This window comes from Lutra lutra, chromosome 1 (assembly GCF_902655055.1).
Source record: "Lutra lutra chromosome 1, mLutLut1.2, whole genome shotgun sequence".
NCBI classification, from domain to species: Eukaryota; Metazoa; Chordata; class Mammalia; order Carnivora; family Mustelidae; genus Lutra; species Lutra lutra.
The window spans coordinates 145635520-145661175 of NC_062278.1; the positions used below are offsets into that span (position 1 = coordinate 145635520).

General features: G+C 39.9%; 1 protein-coding gene across 7 annotated transcripts in view; it reads right to left on the minus strand.

The window, feature by feature from the left end:
- Window positions 1-273: 273 nt before the first annotated feature.
- NEK10 (NIMA related kinase 10) overlaps window positions 274-25656 on the minus strand; it is a 226355-nt gene continuing 200972 nt past the window's right edge. For 4 of the 7 annotated variants that reach the window (XM_047738507.1, XM_047738517.1, XM_047738544.1 and 1 more), the window contains 5 exons: window positions 21161-21271; window positions 10247-10355; window positions 8058-8110; window positions 7918-7973; window positions 274-2926 (listed from right to left, as the gene is read on the minus strand). In XM_047738507.1, the coding sequence (XP_047594463.1) occupies window positions 2878-2926; window positions 7918-7973; window positions 8058-8110; window positions 10247-10355; window positions 21161-21271 (378 nt within the window). In that variant the 3' untranslated portion in view covers window positions 274-2877. The remainder of the gene's footprint in view (window positions 2927-7917; window positions 7974-8057; window positions 8111-10246; window positions 10356-21160; window positions 21272-25656) is intronic. The other 3 variants (XM_047738527.1, XM_047738536.1, XM_047738554.1) reach the window with 1 other exon arrangement.

Sequence of the window (25656 nt, forward strand, 5' to 3'; positions counted from 1 at the left end):
AACCGGCAAGCACACATGCCTGCAGCAGTCACTTCCCTGCAAATGGAACATTTTGCTTTTAAAAAGCAAATTAAGGGGGGCGCCTGGGTGGCTCAGTGGGTTAAGCCGCTGCCTTCGGCTCAGGTCATGATCCCAGGTCCTGGGTTCAAGCCCCACATCGGGCTTTCTGCTCAGCAGGGAGTCTGCTTCCTCTTCTCTCTCTGCCTGCCTCTCTGCCTACTTGTGATTTCTCTCTGTCAAATAAATAAATAAAATCTTAAAAAAAAAAAAAAGCAAATTAAGGTTTCAAGTACACATATTCAGACAGAGTTGGTAGATCAAAACATCATTAACTGAAGCATTTGTGTATCCAAAGTGATCTGAAGAGTCTGATTCATATTCTGTCCCATACCAATATCCAGTGACTGAGAACGAGACGAAGTCACAGGGATATCATTGCACAACAAATAATTAACAATTATTTGTTAATTATAACAAATTAAGAGAAAGAGAAAAAATTTAAAGGCAATCAAGCAAAGATTATGGGACCTATTACACTCAAGTAACAACTTCTTTGCACTAGAGGGCAGTTTGGAGAGTGAAAACAAGATGATCATTCTTGTTCTCCTGTGAGGGCAGAAGGCTTCTTTTCAGGAAATCAGAAAGTGAGGGCTTTTGAAAGGGCAACATCGCTATTGGGATGAGACTCTGTGCACAAGACGGATCCCTTACCAGTGCCCAACTTTCTCTTAGAGGCCTGCTCTTGAGCTGGGAGAATGTGAATCCAGCATCTGATAGTCTATGAAGGGAATCAAACAGAACACATTCTTGACTTTGGCAAAAGAATGCATCTGTCAGCATAGAGTTGACAGACTTAAAGCTGCTGACATCCATTTGTTTATCTTTGTTAATTCATACTGGCTTCTAGCATAATAAATGCCACGTCTATGGTCTTAAAGAAATAGTTTGATGGAAACATTTTGTTCCCTTTCTGGTCAACGGTATGCATTCAAAAACACCTTCAAATAAATCATCTCTCTCTCTCTCTCTCTTTTTAACCAAGATGCAACCTCTGAATAGTATTCTTTCCTAAACATTGTTGACAATTTATTATCATTTGAGAAAGAACTTTATTGTTCAAACTTTCATCCCAACAGCTTGGTTTATTTCTAGGTATTGGCTTCTATCACAATTAAAATTTACGCCCTTGTAGGCCTCTGCTTCTTAAACAACAAGGAAATGTGCCCATTCCATACATGAAAAGATATAAAAAATAATAGTGCAAGTTCAAATTCAGTTGGGGTAGGAATAAAATTTTACCTGGGTAAATCAACAAAATCATAGCATTTGGATTTTACATATACATTTCACATATGAATGGAATTGGTTTGAAAGCTGAAAATGACATTTTTCATTACTCTAATTGCATCTGTTATTTCAAATTACAGTATATTTGTAATCATTAATTTGGCTTAAAGACAAAGATTCATTGGCAATTTTCAAAAGCATTAGTTAAAGGAAATTTGGATAGCCTTTAAGTGTTGAACAAACAAATTGTAAAAGTAGTATGGCTTCACATTAAGAGATTTTCTATACTATACAAGAGGCTATTATGTTTCAGACACTGTAAATATATGAACTAAATCCTGTTCAATCATACTAAAAATATATCAATGTAAATAAAGATACGAGAGCTAAGTGAGAAGTAAATAAAAAGCATAATTTCAGCTTTCAGATTACTAATTATATATAATTAAAATGTTCTTTAAGCAGTTAGAAGTGCAGTCTGACTCGGCAATAAGGGCATTTCTGGATATTACACCAGTTATAAACCAGTTGAAGAGATGTTAACCCAATAAGAATCTAGAAAATTTCCATCACAAAGTCTCTAGGAATGGAACACTATCTGGCATTCTGATTTCTAGTTTTTTTTAGGAATGTCTCAATGAATAAAGATGGGACATACATTTAATTATATAACTTGTTTTCATTTTAAATCTCCAAACAATAAAACATAGGTAATTTTAGTGAGGAGGGACTTAGAATAAGGAATATTGCATTGCTTTCATAGATTCTATGAACTCGTCAAAGTGCTCTAAAAACACTATAAGTTTGATTAGCAGCAAAGCATTTGCCTAATCAAAACCTCTCCTCCCTCTCCCCATATATATGTATATATACACACACACTGTACAGCAATATATCCTATTAGTCCAACTTACATCCGACAATTTGACAGTTATTCCCAGAGGCTGTGCAAAGGTTACAAATACTGTCTACTGTCTTCAGACCACTAGCACCCACTGGTGAAGAGAGAACCAATCCTTTCCTTAAAACAACAACAACAACAAAATTTTAAATTTCTATTTTAAATTTCTTTTAAAATAAAGGAAAAAAATTGGGGAATACAATGAATTGCCCAATATATTATTACTCTGGGGCCTGTAAATTTCTCTTTCTAAAACTATTTTTATATACACAGAAGGCTAGATGCCTTTAAACATAGTTTCTGCAATCCTAAATAGAAAACATTCTGCTGAAAAATATGACTTTGTTTTTGTTATTGTTGTTGTTGTTTCTTTTTTAACTTGGAGGAAAGTTCTGTGAGGTGCAAGTTTTCTCCCCACAGATGAATTCTGCAGCATTTTCTCCCAGGAGCACACTGACAGCCCTGTCATTCTGTGTCTACCACATCTGGGGAGCAGAGCCTTCCCATGCTGCCACGGCCACAGAACCTAGCACAGGACCTTCAGAGAGAGGACTTGGAGGGGCCAAGGCATCCTGGTCTTGTCTTTTCCACGCCCTTCCAGCAGCTCCCAATCCTTGGGCGTCTGGTAGAGCTGAAGTCCAGAACTTGAACTTCACTAGGAAAACGAAGTCCATTCAAAATCAGGGTTTTCATCTTTTGGTTGGGTGAGTCTTGGTCCCCCACGGATAGGAGTGATATCTAGAAGATTCACAAGTGGCAAGCGTTCATTATAGTCATATATATTTGACCTCACACATGCAACTTCAAAAGCAGTAGCTCAGGGATGTATGTAAATAAATCCCAGGGAAGAAAAGATGATTCTAAACATAATAGGATGGGACATTTTTAGAAAGCCACATTATGCTGAACTTTGGGGCTGACGAGGTCTTTCTCAAATTATAAACTCTGTTGGAAATGATAACCCTTTAGAGAAGAAAAATAAACACCCATTCAAAGTAGTTTATAGTTTTAAACATCTAATTTACATGTTATCAGTTAATTGGGGGGAAAAGCATGCAAACTATAGATTTTTCTCTTGCAAATTTTACTTCTCAACGCAGATTTCATTGTTAAAAATGTTAATGTGTACCCCTAAGTATATAAGGAGGATATGTCTGACGTCTGTTCACCCACAGAATTCAAACATTTTACTCTCACAAACAACAAGGATAAAATTAAGGCATGCTAGGCTGTCTCCTTCTGGTAAGGAAGCTAAATGTTTATAAATGTAAACTATAATTTAATCATACATCCCTGCAAAGATCGAGAATAGAGCGTGCTTTGGGCTGGCCAAGTTTGTTTTGAGCTTATTTTATTGTCTTCATACTGCTTTCTTCCTTTCAACTCATTCTGCCTCCCCTTCCCGGAAGCCTGGAAAGGAGGGATCCCCCACTTTGCTTAGGGCTCCTTGATGCTATTTTTGTTTCTGTTACTCTTTTCCTTTTCCTAATGCAGCATTTTCTGCCCAAGACAAGCTTCCTAAACAACAGTCCAAGTAGTCTCCCCATTATTTAAACAGTTGCAGTAACTGTCCCTGAAGAGAGCTAATGGAAAATGGCTTTATCCTGAGGCTTTCGGTTTGATGATGGCGTCTCTCTATCCCTAACTAAATATTCACTCTGGGAGCTAAGCTAAAAATGTCCATGCCAACAGACACATGAAAAAGTGCTCCACAGGGGCGCCTGGGTGGCTCAGTGGGTTAAGCCGCTGCCTTCGGCTCAGGTCATGATCCCAGGTCCTGGGTTCGAGCCCCACATAGGGCTTTCTGCTCAGCAGGGAGCCTGCTTTCTCCTCTCTCTCTGCCTGCCTCTCTGCTTACTTGTGATTTCTCTCTGTCAAATAAATAAATAAAATCTTTAAAAAAAAAAAAAAGAAAGAAAGAAAAAGTGCTCCACATCACTTGGCATCAGGGAAATACAAATCAAAACCACAATGAGATACCACCTCACACCAGTCAGAATGGCTAAAATTAACAAGTCAGGAAATGACAGATGCTGGCAAGGATGCAGAGAAAGGGGAACCCTCCTACACTGTTGGTGGGAATGCAAGCTGGTGCAACCATTCTGGAAAACAGCATGGAGGTTCCTCAGAAAGTTGAAAATAGAGCTACCCTACGACCCAGCAATTGCACTACTGGGTATTCACCCTAAAGATACAAACGTAGTGGTCCAAAGGGGCACGTGCACCCGAATGTTTATAGCAGCAATGTCCACAATAGCCAAACTGTGGAAAGAACCTAGATGTCTTAAATGGATAAAGAAAATGTGGTATATATATACACAATGGAATACTATGCAGCTGTCAAAAAAAATGAGATCCTGCCATTTGCAATGACGTGGATGGAACTAGAGGGTATTATGCTTAGCGAAATAAGTCAATCAGAGAAAGACAACTATCATATGATCTCCCTGATATGAGAAGTGGAGACGCAATGTGGGGGGCTTGGGAGGTAGGAAAAGAATAAATGAAACACGATGGGATTGGGAGGGAGACAAACCATAAGAGACTCTTAATCTCACAAAACAAACTGAGGGTTGCCGGGGGGAAGGGGGTAGGGAAAAGGGGGTGGGGTTACGGACATTGGGGAGGGTATGTGCTATGGTGAGTGCTGTGAAGTGTGCAAACCTGGCGATTCACAGACCTGTACCCCTGGGCCTAATAATACATTATATATTTATAAAAAAATATGTTTAAAAAATTATGAAAAAAAAAATGTGCCATGTCTTGGGTTCATGCTTTAGCTCCTGTCTGGGTGTTTGGGAGATGCGTGTAAGTTTGAACTGATTGTCTGAAGTGGTAAACTTCAGTAATACAGAAATTATGTATGCAATTCTCTGCGTGACCAACATCACCAATAATATTTTGCAATGATGATGACAATGACAATGACAATTAAGATGATGACAGAGAATGAGAACAGCAACAGATCTGGGTAGATGCTGGTGACAGACCACATGTCCCATTTCTAACCACAGCACTAGGGCTGATTTCTGAACTTGTGTTGCATGTGAAAGATTGCACAAATACTGAGGTAAACAAGGTTAACAGATTTCTTACAGAGCATCTCAGACTCTGTGATATGGTAACATGTGTCAACATCCTCTAAATTTGGACAAGTGTACTTTCAGAGTTTCCAAATCTATTTGATCACAAAATTTTATTTTTCGGGGAGCATCTATTAGCATCTTTGATAATATTGGCTATTCTACGGAACCTTTTAGGGAAAATACATTCTTCTGATTCCAAATTCTTGTTCATGTCCAGTGATATTTAGCACCCCCTATCTTTTGACCATGGAAAAATCATCACTGACTACCTAATTTGGTTCATATTTGGAAATATGTGTATTTCTAGCTTGTGAACTCTTAGGTGCTTCTAAGTGGAGGCTGACTTATCTTTTGGTAATTAATCTGGAACACCAGTAAACAAGTACTTTAAGCATAACAAAGGGTTATTCTTACTAGTATACTGTGAAGAGTCTTCTCTCAAGATATAGTTTCTCATTGTTATAAGAGGATGAAAAGAGAATATCATGGATATAATAATGTTTTTTGAGTGATTCACTTTAATTTGGAGCATTTTAAGAAAATCTTATGTATGTCATATCCAATGTATTTTTATTGAACTTGATCATTTAAACCATGTCTCCATAATCTATGCACAATTCTGAATATAACTGTAAATAACTTTTTGTCTTCATTATTAGGCATCTGATTATCTATTCCTTCAAATAAGAAAATTTGCAATGTCTTTTAATATAGGAGTACAGCTTTGGAAGTAGAAATAATGTTTGAATTTTTTAAAACTTAGGGATAGAACTGAAAAGGGATAAAAGTAAATTTAAAAATAAGACTAAAATTATGTTTTAAGGAAAAATAAGAGCTCTTGTAAGAGCTTCCCTAACTTCCTTACACACCTAGTTTTTCACTGATACTTAGTGTAGTTTCTGCAAAAATAAGAAGCCATTCAATGCTCAAGATCCTGAGTCTCTGAGAATATGCAGACAAATTATGACAAAAGTGACCTTTGCCCCCACCCCAAGCCAAAGGCACTTAAAATAATAAGGAGCTAAGTCTCGAGAACAAAGACAATCATTCTCTCTGAGGAAAGCTGGATGTATGCAGCCCAAGCATAGAAAATGAAGATTCCAAGTTTCTCCAGGGAACGTGAGAGGAGAGTAATTAGGAAGATGGTGATTTCTATTAATAACATGCCTTTGGAAAATGAGAATTATTCATCATTTGGTAGTATTTTGAAATATATTATCAAGCCCAAAGAGCAAGCAGCTGAATAATCTTATGTGTGATTTATATAAACAACTTGTTAAAATAAGAGAAGTAAAAAAAAAAAAAAAAAGTTGGAGACTGAACTAACCTCAAAAAAGAATCTAATTTCCATATAATAACCTAACAGGATGCTCTTGAGGCCTCTTTCTCTTACCATGGCGAATACCTTTAGAGACAACTTCTGGAATGATTTAAATAGTGGTCACAAGATAGCTTCAGCAGTGGGAAGAAGGTAGCTCCTTCAGGCATTAAAGGCCACTCTGAGAGAACAAACTAAAGGAACATGGAACCACAGAGAGTGGGGCTGCTTATGATCAGTTTGAGGACTCGGTTGTGAGGGGCTCCTTGGAAAAATCAAGAGACAACTCATGTGTAGACACTGTCAGTGCCCTCATCCCCTCATCCACAGCAAGCTGGTTTGCTTTCCAGCTGCCAGCGCCTGCATTTCTCTTCCTGAGGATTTCTCTGGCCTCTGGAATTTGTTCTGTTCACCCTTACAGAAGGCCAGAAATGCCAGGGAACTAACATTCTCTGGGGAAAGGCTGCAAACAATGATCAATGGAAACGCAAGAATAAATACCCCCAGGAGAGAGGACAAACATCCCTCTGCCCTTGAGTGGGGTGGATACCTGAGGTACATGTTCTAGTACTGGCTCTCAGATTTCCCCAGTGAGACCTAGGCCCAGTCAGCCACAAGGGTTACTTGCTTGAAAATGAAACCTTCACTGAATTATTTCTTCACTCCCCTACCAGTGTTTCCAGAATTGCCTCCCAAGTAAACTAACTGCACTCAAATCTTTGTGGCCAACACTGTGCCCAACAGTAAAATGCAGGAATCAGAACTGGCCAGAAGTGATAAAACACTATATTTTTAGAGCACAAATAGTTCTTATGTTAGAAGATAATACACAGTAAACTGAGGCTTTGTACTTAGGGTAAGCAAATGGCAACACATAACAAGTCCCTCTTCCACAAGCATATCTTAAATTCACCAGAAGTGATTCTTTGTTTAGTTGCATTCCCCCTGCATTCTATACAAATAATGGGTAGATTTCAGAGATGGAACTCCGAGTTTACAGCTCTACTAGAATGGAACAAATGCTTAATTTAAAAAAACAAAAACAAAAACAAAAAACCTAGAAATGCTTTTCCATTTCATTATGTTTCTTATTTTTTTCTGGGAGTAAATTACCACTAAGCTATCACCCTTTCTTTTCAACAGAAAAATAGCAGCTGCATCCATACAAAAGATGGGCAACATATATTCTACCCATGGTTGTATCGGTCTAAGCCAAGATTTACAAAAGTATTTAAAATAAAAGTTGGAAAAAGAAATCTCTGGATTTCTAACATCCAATGATCTCAACTGAACTTTCACATTTAAAAGAAAACTCTAGATCTCACCTGTTAGATGTAAAGTTGTAATAACCACTTTCCTCTAGGACTTCTTCAATCACAGTCTGAGGTTGAAAAAAAAAATTCAGGTTAGTACTGAACTAAAAGCAACAAAATAAAATTGTTCAAAGGTACTGCAAAAACCTCACCTGCATCTGTTCATATGTTATTCCCTCCTCCAAGTCAGAGCTGGTACATAGACCTGAAATAGATAGGTTATGGGAAGTCTGACCTTCGGTTCACATTTTCTTAGTTGGACTTTGTTGACAATTACAACTCAACTGTAGTGAAAACAGGGTCAACTTAGTCATGATGAAGAGGAGCACATTCCAAATTACCTTGCTTGGAATATTCAAACGCTTTGTTTCTCTTCCTTTATTTTTAAATTTTTTGTTGTTGTTGTTTCTCTTCCTTTAATAATGGCTCCTTTCGGGTGGCCATCACAAAATAATACACAAAGACTTTGGGGCATTTCTCGGGCTATAAATTGGGCAATTAAGTTAGAGAGTCGTGTGTGAGCCTACCCATTTATGTGAACACAAAGGTGAGGTGAAAGATATTCCCAACACAAATGACCCAAAGGGCAAGTTTTCTGATTAAAAAACTCTCCTTAAGCTACAAGCAAAACCAGTTAATATGTGCTAGAAAGAAAATGAATTCTTAGAGGGAGGCAGAAGTAGACAGGGAAAGACATGAAGACCTGGCCCTTTCCATGACTGCCTAGAGGGATATACAGCACACTTAGTGCTAGGAGGCAATACTTTCTTTGCCAGTGTTTTTGTTTTTGTTTTTCTCTTTTTTAAGCAGACTCCCTGCTGAGCGGGGAGGCGAGGGGTGGGGTGGGGGGGCTTGATCCCAAGGACCCTGAGATCCTGACCAGAGCCGAAGTCAGACCCCTAACAGGTGACCCTGCTGGGTGTTCTAAGGATGATAGACTAGCACCTCACCCAACTGAGTGCCCCCCAAAGCAATGTTGGCTAGCTTCTACTGTGATCAATTAACACCGGTGTGTGTAGGGAGGCCCAGGAACCCCCTCCACTTAGGAGAGACAAGAGGGAATGGGTTGAAGTGTAGGGGAGGCAGGAGGCTGATGAGCCCTGGCAGCTCCTCTTCAAAGCTGTGAGCCAAGGTGTTCCCCAAAGTGCCTGCAGGCTCTGCTGGGCGAGCCTGTAGCCAGCCTGCTAGGACGGGACTTGCCTGCTCCACCCCAGGTTGGCCCCTCCAGCTGCCCTGGACATCTGCCGACTGTCTCTCAGGCCACTCCGAGATTTCTACCAGAGCTCCTGGTTTCATCAGAATCGCTCCTGTAAGAAGTCTGGCCTACAAACTGACTGACCTGCCCTGGGGGTGTTTTTCAAAGCAAAAGACTTTAGCCAAGAGTTCATCTTGCTTTTGCAGGTTTCTCAGGGACTATTTTAAACAAAATTCGGCCTACAGGTTGCCTTTATCCCAGGAGTCCAAGACGTAGGGAAAGTTTGAGATTAATACATGAAATGATTTGCCTAAATTGAGGAGTGAGGGGATGGAGAGTCTCCCTTTAAACCGTCATTTCTATCTATGCGACTGAGTGATGTAACTATAGTTTGTAGGCATTTGAAAACTATTAAGGAAACTTGAAATCTCAGAGTAGTTTGAAAACCTCTTCTGAGAGTTCAGTTATCATGAGAAGAGCTACATTATGCTGAGCCCCTGCTAATGGTCAAGTACCTTTTATATGTTTACACTGATTCTCATTATAGCCCTATAGTGCAAGTACCACATTTACCTCCATGTTATAGGCAAGGAAACTGGGGTTCAAGAGTTCAGATAATTTGCCCAAGGTCAACTGCTAAATGTTGGAGCTGAGATTCAAGTTTAGGCATCCAGGTTTTGAGAATCTGTACCTTTAATCCCCATGCTACAGAGTCTCTCTATGTGAGATTAATGCAAAAAAGAAAATCAAATTAAATATGTAGATCCTCCACATAAGTTTTGAATGTTCTTCATTTTGAATATTCAAAGTCTTCATTTCTGTTTTTTAACTCCCTGGGTGCTTTTGGGCATTTGATTCCCCATCATCAGATAAGAAGAAATAAAAGGAAATACAATTCACTCAAACCGATTCTGCTGTTTGTTTATGGCATTAATAAATGATCAAGGAAGCTGCCACAACAGGGCATGATAAACCTCGCAGGGAACTTCTATACTTGTACTATATGTCTCTTCCAACTATTGCCATCGATAATCAAAATAAGCTCTATTTTTCTTTTAAATTGAAGATAATCTTTTAAGGATAGCTGTTGATCCAAACAATATATTTACTTATGAACGTCAGATTTCCTGTGGTGAAGACCATTACCTGTCGGGTCATCTGGGGACAAGCTGTTTCCACCCGACGGGCGATGTAATAAATGGTAATCTGCTGTGAAAAAGTTGGGCTCAATGGGTTCTGGAGATCCCTGAGATAACTGGAACAGAAAAGGCAAAGCCACATGTTATTCTACCGTCAGAAGCGAATGACAGGAGACCTCTTTCCCTATGTCTCGGCGTGGAGAATTTAGTGCTTGTGGTTTTCAATCTCTTGTAAACAGAGAAAGGCACATTTTCCTTTCAAAAGAACTTCTAAATCAGAGGCAGGCAAATTACAGTGAAAGCAAGGTAGACAATTCCCTGGTCACATGAAAAAAATAAAAACAACTCTGCACTTCATGGGTTTATGAGAGCAAGATAAAAATGGATAGAAAAATAATGGCATAGGCTTGGGACATCAAAATATTCTTTGTATCAGGTGTATGAGAAATAAACTCAATTTTTCAGCAGAATGATATGCTTATTAGCCCACATCATCATTGTTTTTTGTGTATCTCCTCTAAACAAAGCCTTCTTGATTGACTGAGGCAAACAAGTTTCTTAACACATTTTTCTAAATTACCATTGCCTAATTTTAATCTCCAAACATTAATCCCCAACACTCTAAAGGAGAGAGTAATTCACTAAATGACAGACTTTATTAAAGTTCCAATTGTTTGATGCTCTCCCACAAAGCTGAATTTTTAAAGTGGAATTTTAGGCTATAAACATTTTACAAACTTCTTTTACCTTTAATTCCAACCAGCACTTGGGCTGGTCAAGTTTTCATGCCTATGTTAATATAACATACTTTTAAAATGCCAATTCTGTGCTCGCTTCGGCAGCACATATACTAAAATGCCAATTCTTACTAATAAACCAGAAATAAATGGCACAATTTAGACTATGCAACAGCAGTTACCTTTGATTCCCATATTCTGCTAATGAATTCGAATACACCATGGTTCAATCACTTGAGAAAACTGGCAGTATTCATTAAGATACAATGTTTACCATATGACTCTGTAATTCCACTCTTAGGTATACACACAAGAGACATGAGGACCTCTGACACCAAACTGGAGAAAACCCAAATATCTACAGATGGAAAAATAGATAGACTGTGGAGTGTTTATACACTGGGATTCTGCAAAGCACAAAAAACAGCAACATGAATGAATGTTGAGCAAAAGAAGCCAAAAACACCAAAGAAGAGACCATGTATAACTTCACGTACAGGCATTTTCACAAGCAGACAAAACTAAAGAGTGGCGATGAAGATTAAGATAATGATTATGTTATGGCAGAAGATGGGATCTGACCAGAAAAAGAGAAGAAGGAGCCTTCTTCAGTACCGGAAGTGTTCTACCTAGTGAAGTGAGCAGTGGTCACCCAGATGAGTATGTACGTGGAAGTCCACAGAGCCGTACAGGTTCCTCACTGGATGCATTCTGCATTTTATACCTTAATAAGAACATTTCCAATGAGTAATTGATCATTATTCCATCTGTGTACTTTGGACACTACAAATACAAAGTATTTCTGTGTTTACCAGTCTCCATGTTGCCAAAGACGACTACACTCCAAGAAAAAACTATGGTTCCATCCTTTGTTATTCTTGAAAATTTATTTTCCTTGCTTCACTGACAACTGATAAAACGAATAGCCCATCTGTAAAATGACAAGATCGTAAGATTGCAATGCATTTGCAGTGCAGGAGGATCCGATGGTCACATGACTTAGTAACATTCTCATCAGTGTTATTAGGATGCCACAGAGGTAGGCCTAAGCACTCTATTTCTCATAGCCACGCAAGTAGGTTGCTCCAACTAAGTTTCTTGGTATGTCTTGCAATGCTGAGAATGATTTCCTGGTATTGCCTTCCAAATGACTTCAGATGAGATTGTTTTTCATGTGGTTGAACATAGGAGTAATTTGGCTGCCTGAAACGCTCGTTCTAATTATAGAAAGCTTAGTTAAGTCAACTTAATTATTAAATAAACACCTTGGAATCCCAGCTCGTTCACAGACAGGAAGGTGTTTAAAGCTGCACAGAGAAATGTGTGAATTGTGAGCTGGGCAGGTCAAGATAGCCATTTTATGAAGATAAGGACCAGTCCTTTTCATTGATTCAGACCTTGAAAAGAGGAGCGTTTGAGGATGCTGGTGCCTCCTACATTAACAGTCTCCTTCAGCTTAAGAACTGCAAATCCTCAGAGGGATGGGCCCCATGGATGAAGCCAAGGACTAAAATTCATTGGTCTTGTGTTTAAATCCCAGGTACATTTATTTTTCTTCCAGAAACTTCCCAGAACTTCTTGCAGTTCTATTTTCTGACATACATATTCTTTCAGCACATCTTTTTTTGCCCCTTAACTCTGTGTCATGCTCTGAGCGGGTCTTGCAAAACAGAGATGGAGACCACTGGATCTCATATACCAGTGATCTATCCAGCTTTTTAGCACCATGCCGGGCACCAGGGAGGACACAGCAAGGATGTGGCTTGCCATGTGGCTGGGAAAATGGGCTCATGTACACGAACAAGAAGGAGAATAAACTATGAAGTGTAGAATGAGGTGGGGAATTCTGAGCTTCCAAAAAGACCAACATGATTTTCAGAGCTCTGTAGCAGAAGCACTGGAGCCGAGCCTTGAAGGATGGATTTGGTGGATGCAGGGAAGCGAGGCAGACATTTCAGGTGAGTGGAACTTGGGGGCAAAGGCTGGGCCCTGCCTAGCGGTAGCAAGGTGATGAAAGGGTGATGACATGAGTCCATGTTATAGAGGTGAGGGGATCTATGTTGAAGAGAGGAAGGCAAATGCTGTTCATTAATTCAGTGGGGATTTTTATCAACTCTTATGTGTCACATATCCAAACAATGAAAACAACGAATGGTGGCCAAAAATTGTATTCTCAGGGGGCACCTGGGTGGCTCAGTTGGTTAAGCGACCGCCTTTGGCTCACATCATAATCCTGGAGTCCTGGGATCGAGTCCCGCATCGGGCTCCCGGCTTGGTGGGGAGTCTGCTTCTCCCTCTGACCTATTCCCTCTCATGCTCTCTTTCTCTCTCATTTTCTCTCTCTCAAATAAATAAATAAAATCTTTTTAAAAAAATTGTACTCTCACTTACTTCCTAGTTAGGGAGGACTATAGCTGTCACGTGTCCATCTGAATCTACGTGAAATTACAACTGCACGGAATGCATTGAAGGACGGGCCGGTGGTTCTGAGAGGTAATGGGCAGATTCAACTTAGACAGGAATGGCTTTCCTGAAAAAATGACGCACTGAGAACTGAAAGAATGGGAAAGAATGAGTGAAGGATGCAGCGGGAAGATCTGGAAAGGCAGGAACACGAGCATTTGCAAAGACTCAGGAGTAGGCTGCATGGTGGACAGATGGGATCTGCGGCTGGTATGAGACCGTGAAGAACGAGAGAGGGATAAGATGAGGACCGAGAGGTGGGCAGGGCTTGGACCAAATGGGACCGGGAATACTGTGGGGACGATTTGGCAGTTTCTACTTAGAGCCCCTGAAAAGCTTTCTGTGTGTCTGTGTGGGTGGGTGCGTGTATGACACGGTTGGATTTCTGTATTGAAACAGTCATTGTGGTGCGCTGTGTACCAGCAGTCTGCATGGGCTGGGGAGATCCGGGTGGAAGCTCCTGCACATAATGGGGGCCTAGAACGGTGAGGCAGGAAACTGGAGGCTTACAAGGTTTTTTGGTATGCTTAAAAAAAAGAAGAAGAAGAGCCGGTATGTTTAGAAACTCGGTCTGGAAAGATGGATTGGAGAACAGGGAAGTCAGCCAAGAAGCTGCCCAGAGAAGCGTTAAGACGTTGAACCAGGTGGTAGCCAAGAGGAAGATTGAATATTCTCCTCTAATAACACCAGTAGCTCCTACAGCCACTTACTGAGTCCTTAAACATTCCAGACACATTGGATGTTCTGTTTGGTTCCTACAACTACCTCTAAGGTAAGCATTATCTCAGGTTTACAGATGGGGACATTGAAATGGAATTTGCTCAAGGGTCATAGCTGGTAAGTGGCAGAACCAGGGCTATAACCCAGGGCTTTAACATCAAAGGGTGAGCAAAACTGCCTACAGGAAGACGATGCAGGTGTTAACGACCTATGGGACAAAAGAAATAACATGGAGTGGGTGAATGTGACTGCAAGGTTTAAAGACTGAGCAGAAGGAAAACATTTCTCCAGTGATAGCGATGCAGATGTAGGAAGGAAAAAGAAGGTGGTGAGCCCAATTCTGGACACACCAGATAGGCAAGAAAAGGCTCACCCCGTAGGGGGACTATGGATGCTACCACAGAATGGTTCAGAGCAGCCCCTATGGCGGGCAGAGGCCCCGAGGTGGTCCAGCAGTCCTGGGCCAGTGCCGTGTGGGCCCTTTCTTGTCTCTCAAACATTCAGCTTAGAGGGGTACTCCCATCTTTGGCATATATGTTCTCTTCGGAAGAATGGTTAAGACCCTCTTTCTGAACTGACATGAAAGGGTTCTCCTGCTCTGAATAAACATCTACAGTTCAAAAGAGCCAATGACTATACACACTTTTGAAACAAAGCCAAGCAAATATTAAAGAGAACAGACTGTATCACTGTTACTACCCCCTCTCCCCCAAAACTCACTCAACTGATTTTGAGCAAGTATTAAGCAATTTTAGCACTTCATTGTTCGATTGAGATTCTAGTACTTTTTAGGCCAAACCTAAAAGAGAAACACAAACTGTAATTTTCATTAAATTCCCCAAACTATATCTTCTCTTCCATATCATAAAATAAGGTTATCTTTGCTGCAGAACAACTACACCAATTATTTGGCATCTAATCAGCTGACGTAGAAAAGAAATGAAACAGCATAAATGAAATTAGGGGCTAGAAGGGATAAAGTTTTTAACGTGTCACATCACACGGCCCTCACCAGTCCTCTGACCTTTTTTTCCTTTAGGTTTTGCTGTCCTCTTCAACTTAGTTATAATATGTTAAGACATAATATAGTCTTATTTTTCATCTTTTCTAACCTACAGCTCCTTTTTGTTCTTTTTTATGAGGTTTCTGTAGGCCACTTTGTTAACAGACATGTCCAGTATTTATATTCCCTTTTCTCTGATATGGAAGCACCCACGCACACATATGCATGGTGCCTTCACAGGATGGTCCATCATCATGTCCATGGGATGCACATTGCATCCCTGCCCTCAACCCTACTTCCCCCAGAGGCAGCCTTGCTGCCCTGCTGTTTACATTTCCACCAAAGATCGTGTTTAGCAAAGAATTCCATAACTTAGCAAAGGCTGGCAAACCACTGTCCTGTGCTATTTCCAACCATGAGCTCCTCTTCCCAGGACCTCCATTCAGACACTGAAGGTGGTATCCAGGGAGAAAATGAACAATGGCCTGAGCCTGCTGGGCGGGAGAGCCCTGCTCTAGCTGCTTCTCCACTCGGTCCAAACAGGTTCGCGCTGGGCACTGCTGATTTATGATGCCTCCATGGGGCCCTGACAAGGGCTAGGCAAATATAAGGCATAATTATTATGTGCATCAAGAAACATTAATTAAAGCATGAAGAGAGGAGCAATCTGCTAACTGGAAAAGAGCCGGAAACCTGGAGTTGGGAATTAGAGACTGCCAGCTCCTGAATCAGGTAAGCTTGACCTTGCTGATCTGAGTTGAAGTACAGATTAGGAACCAAAGAGAAGTGCTCGTCTTTCCTTGCAGTTTCTTTATATAAGAACAAGTGTCATTTTTCCTGTACGATTCCCTAGTCTGGATTTCCTGCTTATCTCCATGGTGTCATTTCACATGTTCTCTCGTCCCATGTCTCTGCTACACGTGCGTAGCTTGAGGTAGAGCAGGGGCTGGTAAATTTCTTTGGTAAAGGGTGAGATAGGCAATACTGACAGATTTACAGGCCATGTAGTCTGTGTCACGGCCACTCAACTGTGCCCACGTGGTGGTGAATGTGACCACAGACAATACGTGAGGGAGGGCGTGTGGTCATGTTCCAGTGACTTTATTTCCAAAAATCATATTTGGAGGCTTCCTCGGATGCAGATCCAAGCCTTTAGCAAATATACTTCATGGATGGTACTGCACATCCATCAGCAGCCATATAACGTCTGGCTGCCCCTTTTTGGGGACATTAGCAAGCCACCGGGATGGTGTCTAGATCCATCATTCCATTAGAGGCTGCAGAACGGCAACGTTTTTTTATTCCTCTAGTTCTTATTAGCTGAAGGACTACTTTAATAAGAAATTTCCCCTTCATCAATTTAGTTACCCTGGGATAGAATTCATAAGGCAACGGCACAATAAATGCTTGATTCGTTCCTTTTGTAAATAATTTTCAAAGTAAAGAGTTGGTTACTTAGCATCCTCCAAAGGAAACCAATGAAGGATTTTTCTTTTTCTGTCATGAACTCTTAGATTTAAACTTCAGTTAATTCTTTCAATCCATTGCAGTCATTATTCTTACTGATGCTCTAATTATCCAATAGCTAGCCAGTGGGAGCCTCTTTAAGTTGGTGCCTGATTCCTTTTGACACATCCTCAGTAATCCTTGATGGCATCCTCACTACACGATCTATTATGTCAAGACATTCCACCTAATTTAGTCCCTGCTCTAGCTCTATCAGCAGTCAGCTGTACCTCCGAGGAGGCACGAGTGCTAAGGGAGCTAGCTCACTGCTGCTTGCTTAGTTTCGAGACGACTTAGAGAAAATATTAGGATATACGTGCATTTTAAAAAAAGATTTATCATGAATTCATACTCATTTATACTGGGATCTCCAGTTCTAATTTGAATTAATATATTCCATCTTGTTTCTGTTTCTCCTCTCTCCCATGCCGAAAATCCTAGTTTCCCAAAACACTATACAATTTTATTCCCCTCACAATTTTTAGCCAAGGTTGAGCAGATTGGACAGAAGATCAGCTTAGGTAAGTCATAAATAAAGAGTTTAGTTTCTTAGGAAACGGCTTTTCTACTCTTTCACTCTTCTATATATCCTGCTGGGTCTCGGGCCATTTATCAGAAGGCACAATCACCCTATAATGATTCCTCAAACCGGAGACATGGGCTCCCTGGATCTCAGGACAAGTTTCAGAGGGGAAGGTGGAAATCAAGTGCATTTTATGAACTATCACTGCTTGCTTCTTCCACGGCCCTGGGGTGGGTGACTATTAGTCAAAAAGGCTAACTGGCCACTCCACCAAGATTATACAGGGGATAAAAATCCATTTCTAAACAAAAATTGTCACAAACAAAAGATTAGACCAGAAAGGGAGAAAAACAGAGGCCACAGACTCTTCTCATTTGTGTTTAAATGAGGGCAGGAGGGCTTCTTTTTATATCCATATAAAAATATATAAATATGGTATATGTCAATGTATGTCATATAATATGTTATATACATGAGTAAAGAAGAGACCCAATATAGACTATATTACACAGAATTTATTTGTCAACATAGAATATATTCTGTATTCGACGATCATACACTGAGCTCTATCATGTGTCAAGCACTGTGCAAGACTGCAGGTAATCAAAGATGAATATAACACCCCCACTGATTTTGGGGGCAACAAAAATGTAAGCTAGATAAAAAGCTATTTAAAACACAACAGTGTGAGGGACACCTGGGTGGCTCAGTCATTGGGCATCTGCCTTCAGCTCAGGTCATGGTCCCAGGGTCCTGGGATCAAGCCCTGCTTTGGGCTCCCTGCTCAGCGGGAAGCCTTCTTCTCCCTCTCCCACTCCCCCTGCTTGTGTTTCCTCTCTCACTGTCTCTGTCAAATAAATAAATAAAATCTTTAAAAAACATTAAAAATTTTAAAAAACCCCCCAACAATACGGTGAAAAAGTGCCTGAAGCACAGAGAAAGGGGAGATTAATTCTGACCAGGGAAAATCAAGGGAGATTTTTATGGAGGAGCTGGCCTCTCGGTTCAGTGGTGGAGAATAGGAAGCATGTTAATATTCCAGGCAGAAGATCTGTTTCCGCATAGAAGAGGAGGCCTGCCTCCACGATCAGGAGGGTAAACACCATGATGGTATGAACCACCACAGCTTGTAATTATCAGAGAAGGGGACCATAGCATTCCTCACAGGAGAATTTAAACTGCCTCTAAATGATGCTGAAAAGAAGGCTAAATCTATGCCCCCTTCGGTTCCCTCACCCAGGCTCCCTGAACACCCTCTACCACCTCATTAATCCATTTTCATTCCCCAAACCAAGGACAGAAGGTAAGTGCTCTAAGAGAGGCTGCCACTGTACAGGGGAAGGCCACCAAGGCAGGCAGAGCCATTTTAACGAAAGAGAATCTTTTTTCTATCAGGAGAGACAAGAAACACAGCAAGGGAAGGATGCAAACCAGTACACCTCAGTAACAAAAGAGCAAGTGATCTGTTTTAAGGACGTGCATGGGCGGAAAATCACAGCATTGGGGTAGAGTTGGAGGCACCTCTGTGCATCAGATAGCCTGCTGTGGGCACTTCCATCTCTTAAAGCTGGGATTTCTATTAAAATAAATTTGTGTACAAACTGGATTATTCTGCATATCATTTTAATAAGAATATTAAAACCTAGCAACATGTAATATTTTCATGGGAGATTTGAGCCTCTGTCTTCCTAAAATATATTTATTGGTATTCATGGTACAATATGTAAATATCATAAAACAAATATCCGCAGTCTCATGCACTTGTTTCGAGCTCCTTGAGCTTTGTTTCTGGGCCTGATTTGCCGACACAACCCGTGAAAGGAATTGTGCTCTTTCATCTCTGATGAGATAGGTTTCTGTTTTGTTTACCTGCCACTGTTATCTCTTTTCCCATCTCCAGTTTGTGTAGCTGCAGACACCACAGAGGGAAGGCAACAGAGCAAACACAGTTTGCATTTCTTACCAAAGAGTCCATCGTACTGCCTGAATAAGGAGTATATTTATGCTTAAGACTGGATCCAGGAAGGAGAAACTTTAATAAAAGAAAAAAGTTCATTGGCCATGTGACTGTTTCAAAGTTTAAGAAGATGATAAAACAGATGATAGACAGACAGACAAACAGATAGATAGATAGATAAAGACAGATAAATTAAAATGGGAGCAGGCCCAAACTGCTTGGGCCTCAAGTCTTTCCGGGACAGGAGAAGGGAAGGTTGTGACCACCTCCAAGGGATGTATGGAAATGGCTGCCCGCCAGGACAAAGGGGTTTCCTGTCATCAAGTTGTGCTAAATGGAGATAAATAATTTTCCTTCTGTCTGGTTGATTTAACTTCTCTGTGATTTCGATTTTGTATATGTGAACAGAAATATTTACTAACACCCGAGGTCTAGGAGATTATAGAATATCGAAGATGGAAAGAAGCTTAAAAATACAGTTGGCTCTTAAACAACATAGGTTTGAACTGCATGGGTCCACTTATATGTGGACTTTTTTTTTTTTTTTTTTTTTTTTTTTTTTTGGACAGAGATCACAAGTATGCAGAGAGGCAGGCAGAGAGAGAGAGGAGGAAGCAGGCTCCCCACTGAGCAGAGAGCCCGATGCGGGGCTCGATCCCAGGACCCTGAGATCATGACCCAAGCTGAAGGCAGAGGCTTTAACCCACTGAGCCACCCAGGTGCCCCTTATATGTGGACTTCTTATAGTACTGTAAATGTATTTCCTCCTTCTTATGATTTTCTTAATATTTCTTATTTCTAGCTCACTTTATTGTAAGAATACAGTATATACTATATAACATACAAAATGTGTGTCAATCCTCTGGTTATGCTATTGGCAAAACTTCTGGTGAATAGCGAGCACTTAGTTAAGGTTTTAGGGAGTCAAAAGTTATACACGGATTTTCAGGGAACCTGGCTGGCTCAGTCGGTTAAGCATCTGACTTTTGGTTGTGGCCTAGGTTATGATCTTATGGGTCATGAGATCTAACCCCAAGGCTGTCTCCACACTCAGGGGGATCTGCTTGAGAATCTCTCCCTCTGCTCCTCCCTCACTTACACATGCTAATGGTCTCTTTCTCTCTAAAATGAATATATATATATATATATATATATATATATATATATATATATATAAAGACTTTCAGCTGTGCAGGAGCAGGGGATCAGTGCCTAGTCCCCATGTTGTTCAATGGTCAATAGTGGTTCATTCCACCCTCGTAGGTGATCAAAATCACAGCTTCAGATGGTTAAACGACTTGTCCAGAGTAGCACAGCTCAATTTAGAGGCTTGTTGGAGAACGTTCTAATAAAATAGTGGGATAGAATTCTCTTTAAAAAGGCTAAATTATATTTTTTGATTAAAGATATTTAAAGACATTCATTCTTAGGAAAACAAGTAATCATACCGAAAGAACTTCCTATTAAGCTTCTGAGATGACGGCCACAGAAATAAAGGTGAGAAAATCAGAAGCAAAGACATCCTCAATTTCATACCATAAGCAGTGCTTATGTTCGCATCCCCTTAAATTCCTATGCTGAAACCTAACCCCCCAGGTGATTGTATTGGGAGACAGGGTCATTGCAAGATAATTAGGCCATAGGACAGAGCCCTGGAGTGCTCTTACAAAAAGTGCTCTTTGAAGAGGCCCCAGACAGTTTCCTTGCCTCCTTTGCCAAGCGGGGACAGAAGTCACAAGTCTGTAACTGGGAAGAGGGCTTGTACCAAACCTGACTATGCTGGCACCTTGATATTGAACTTCCAGCTTCCAGAACTGTGAGCAACCTCTGTGGTTTATAAACTCCCCAGTTTATGGTGACTTTTTTATAGCAGCTTGAAAGGACTAAAACAATGATAACATCCTTTAATAGAAGATAGAGTTTAAAGTACAAAGCAGAGAAGATATAAAAGTTAGCTCTTCTGACGTGTTTTTGTTAGCCAGAGAAGAACTCCTAGGTGTTGAATACTGTACCTTTTTAATTTCAGATTTCAAATTGCAAGGGTTACTCTGCTGACTGAAGAGGGATTTCTTGAATCTCTCTATAACCCTTCTTTTCAAATTGTGGTGCAAAGCTGGAGGAAGCTGCATAAAGTGAGAAAACAATTATTATAAGCAAATTGTTAACACTGCACAGATGACGCCCAGGAAGCATTCACTGAGGGTCAGTGTAACAACATCAATTCAACAGGACTAAAAAAGAATAAAAATTCTACTTCAAATAGCATGATGAGGTGTGATATTGTTTCATTCCATAATCCAGAAGGAATACATTACTCTTCTCTCTTTCAAAAGGCTGCTTCTATTTATCCTATTGTTCTTTCATTTTATTGGTATTATTTTCACATAACAACAACATTGCACCTATAAATTGAATTTGGTAAAAGAGACTTCACAAGGAGAGATGCATTCTAGCAGATGTTTAGTGCTTATGTCATGCCCAGAATTTTGCTAAACACAGGAAGCAAGGCATTCGTCCTGATGGATCTGATACTTTAGAACAGGAAGTACATATCTGCATTACTACATAGTATTGTGTCTGTCAGTCGGTGCTCCTGAATATTCACATAGAGGGAAATTGGATTATAGGGATCAGTTTTGTCAAGAAGAAGAAAATGAATGAGCATACATTGGGGCTGGGCCAGGATGAGCTGGATTTAATAACTTAGTAGGAAGTCCCTCTTAAAATCTTAGAAAATATGGTGATTGGATGAAACTGGGGATTTCAAAAATTGATTTTGTAGTGCTTTGCAGTTGAATTTAGACAAGGAAACCAAAGATCCTGGAAAGCACAGAGGGATGAAGTAAAGTTTGGGAGAAGGGTAAGAGAGCAGAGAAATAGGGTCAGAATGATAAGGGGTTTCAGAGTGCAAATAATGTCTGGTTTGTTTAAAATATGGAGAGGACCTAGAAGAGACGAAAAAGAATCACTAAGAACAAAGATGGCTAAGTGGGAAGGAAAACGTGGTAGTAGGAGCTCTTAAGAGTAAAAGCAAAACCAAACAAATCAAATGAACAAATTAAAAAAAAAAAAACCAAGAATATAATTCAAAGTTTACATCAAAAGAAAGAGCAACATGTTAGTGACATTTACCCACCCCCACTCCATTTTTCTAATACTCTTTTATAGCTTAGGTTTGGTGCCCTGTGACTACTTTGGGCCAATGAGAATTATATGTGTCATTCTAAGGATGAGGAAATGCAAAGCCAGTATGTTTCCTCCATCCCTGTCCACCCTGGGCAAGGAGCTTGGATTCCACCCATTCCTGATGGCATAGCCACAAGGAGGAGGGCCACCTGACCTGTCTAACTTTAGCTAAGTGAGACATAAACCTCTATTGTATCAAGCAAAGAGATTTCGGGGCTTGTTAGTATAATATAACTTTCCATATCCTGGTTAATACAAGAAATGTCTATTCATTGAAGTTTCATGAAGCAGGGGAATGTATAAAAGGTACTAGAGAAATGAATAGGGTCAATGGGGGCTCACAACACCTGATTTTATAGCCAAAGAAAAACTGTTCATCAGTCTAAATACAACAGAATATGGGACCCATTAATAAGCACTGTAATGCTATAAGCAGAGAAACAACATAATTGAAATGTGCTTTTACAATGCATCTATAATCCTAGTCAGTCCTTTGACTCTGAGTCAAAGCAGGTTTAAGAACAGAGGAACCAAGACTCTACTGGAGGGTCTGAAGCCCTTTATTATACTGAAAGGTTCTGTAAACTGACAGCAATGAATCTCTGCTGAGCTCTTTTTATGTCAATACTATAGCGTTCTTGTACCTTGCTTCAGATGTAATCACCCTCCCTATCCCCAGCAAATAGTCATAATTATTGCTGTCATTTTACATTAAATGAAAAGGGAAATAAAGAAATGTGGAGAGAGGGAGAGAGACAGAGAGAGATTTCTTGGCATTAATGAGCAAATTGTCAGAAGACAGACAAGAAAGAAAATGAGTATGCATGATATATGTGTGCATGAGAGATTAGCAAAAGTGAAATGAGGTTAACCTAAGAGGAGGACCAGACAATGAAGAGAAGGGTTATTTGCACACTTTCCTAGCAAAGGAATTGGTTAGAGTGGAGAAGGGATGGGAGAAGAGCCTGGAGATAACCTTTTGGGATTTGGTAATTCCCTAGTGTTTGACACTGGAAGTTGCCACTTCCCAAAATCAAACACCAGAGGGCAGTGTTGGCCCAGGACCGTCTAGTTGTTGCCTTGCATGATTCTAATTGCCAAGGAGAGAGGCAGAAGCGAGCTTCTGATACCCCTAATTGTCTGCACAGCAAATTTGAAGGCGTGAAGACCAGTGGGTCCTCAGTTTCCTTCCAAAGTGACTTACCCCAACACTGGCAGCTATCAGTATGAGATTACTAATTCAAATATTCTAAAAATCCTTGCTATTTATTTAACTTGATAAACCTCTCGTTAACTTAAAGTCGTTTTTATTGCTCCTGATTGCTTGAATTAATTCTCATAAAAGCTTTCTTGAATAAGTTAACAGTGAACTAAAGATTCATACACAGGGCAGTATTAGAAAGCTATTTTATCTTACTGGAAAAATTGTCACTATACACAGCATCCCTCTTTAAAAGTTTCATGGAAGAATTTAAAATTTTACACAGAATGATGACTCATGCATAGTTCAACTGCAGAAAATGTAACTATGTTACTATATTATATTTAAGGACAATTACACTAAGAACAGAATATTAATACCTGTGATTTTTATGTGCCAGTTACTATGATCACTCCTTTATGTGTATTATGTCACTTTTCTCCCCACAATAAACTTATAAAGCAGGTACTAGTCTATAGGTAAGGAAATCAGAGTTTAAAAACATTTTGCAACCTGCAAAGATATTTTCTGATGTAGTGTGTCTTTTAACACAACTATTATCCTAGAGCAAACATACCACTATAGCATTACTACCATTTAATACTTTATAAATACTTCACATACTTTATCTCCTTTAACACAATAGCCCCATAAACTACCCGAATATTACCGATCAAGAAACTGATTCTAGAAAAGGTGAGTCTCTCACCATCCAAGAGCTTATTTTTTGTTTTTACCACACCAAACAAAGTCACAACAAGAAAAAAATGAATTCTGATCTCTGTGTTCTATACTAGAGTTTCTTGAACTTGCATTACATTCAGATACTTTCTAAAAACACACTCTCTAGTATCTCCAAGAATATGTTAGCAGACCATCAATAGGTGAGAGGATGCCATTTGAAGTGACTTAAATAATATCTTATTACAAAAACAAACTATTTTGATATGTTGCTTCTTAAGAGGAGATTTCTGTAAATGCTAATAAAAATACTCAAAGATTATTATCAAAATAAATAGACAAAATGTAAGCTTTCTTTTAGAATTTGCAAACTCCAAAAACACGACTGCACTTAGATACATGGGTTTACCCTCAATTCTGTTTAACCTGTCCCCCCTGCCATTAGTAGCCAGGAGACCCAGATAAGAGAAAGTAAGGATGGTTCTAGTTTCATCTATCACTACTGCTGAAAAAACCAGTCTGTTTCACTGATGACAGGAGCTAGCATAACTGCATCGGGGGAAGTACATTGCTGTTCCAGACCACATTTTTTTGTTTTGTTGGCAACAGCTGAGAGTGTTAAGATGGCAGTCCAAAGCAGATCCATGTAAACTCTCTATCTGTCCTCTAGGAGACAGCTGTTTAATTTTTAAAAGTTGCCATATGTTGATTTTCAAAGCATTTCTTTAACAAAGCAATCAAACTGTAAGTACAGAATTAAATCCAGAACTTCAGCTGGCTGCATGGGTTCTACCTAAGCAATCATACACAAAGACTCGGACCAAAAGGTGACATACGTATACGTTGGTCACCTTATGTGCCCAAAGATCGATTTTTGGTTTCCAGCAATGGAAACGAACCACTGATTTCATTCTCAGCTGGCTGTCCTAAGATTACAATCTCAGTTTTGATAAAAACAGATGTCAAATCTGTTTTGACAGCGTAAGGATTTTAACATCCTGCCTTTTAAAATAGTTGCTTTTAGATGATTTCCAAGATCTGTCTCCATGGAAACTGGATGGGAAAGGCCACCACCAGCCAAAAGGAAGCAGTTTCCTCTGTAAGGTTTTCTGCGGTTGTCAGGAGGGACCTGGCCCTGCAACTCAGGGCAGTTATCACAGCAGAAGTCTGCAAGGGAGTCTGACTTGGAAATAAACATGCAGACCAGAAAAGTTGTTTGTTTGCCTGTTTATTTATTGATCCAGGTTTACGTTCAGCAGATTTCCTTTGTAATTAGCAGACACAGAAAACTGATCTTGGTCTTTAACCTATAGTAAATTCAATAGTATAATGTTTTGACTTGTTTTTATCTCCTTTATTTGAAAGGCACATTGACTTGGGTTAGTATTGTAATTTAAAGTTCCCCAAAGGGGAAACATTCCTTACTATTTGCAATGTCAT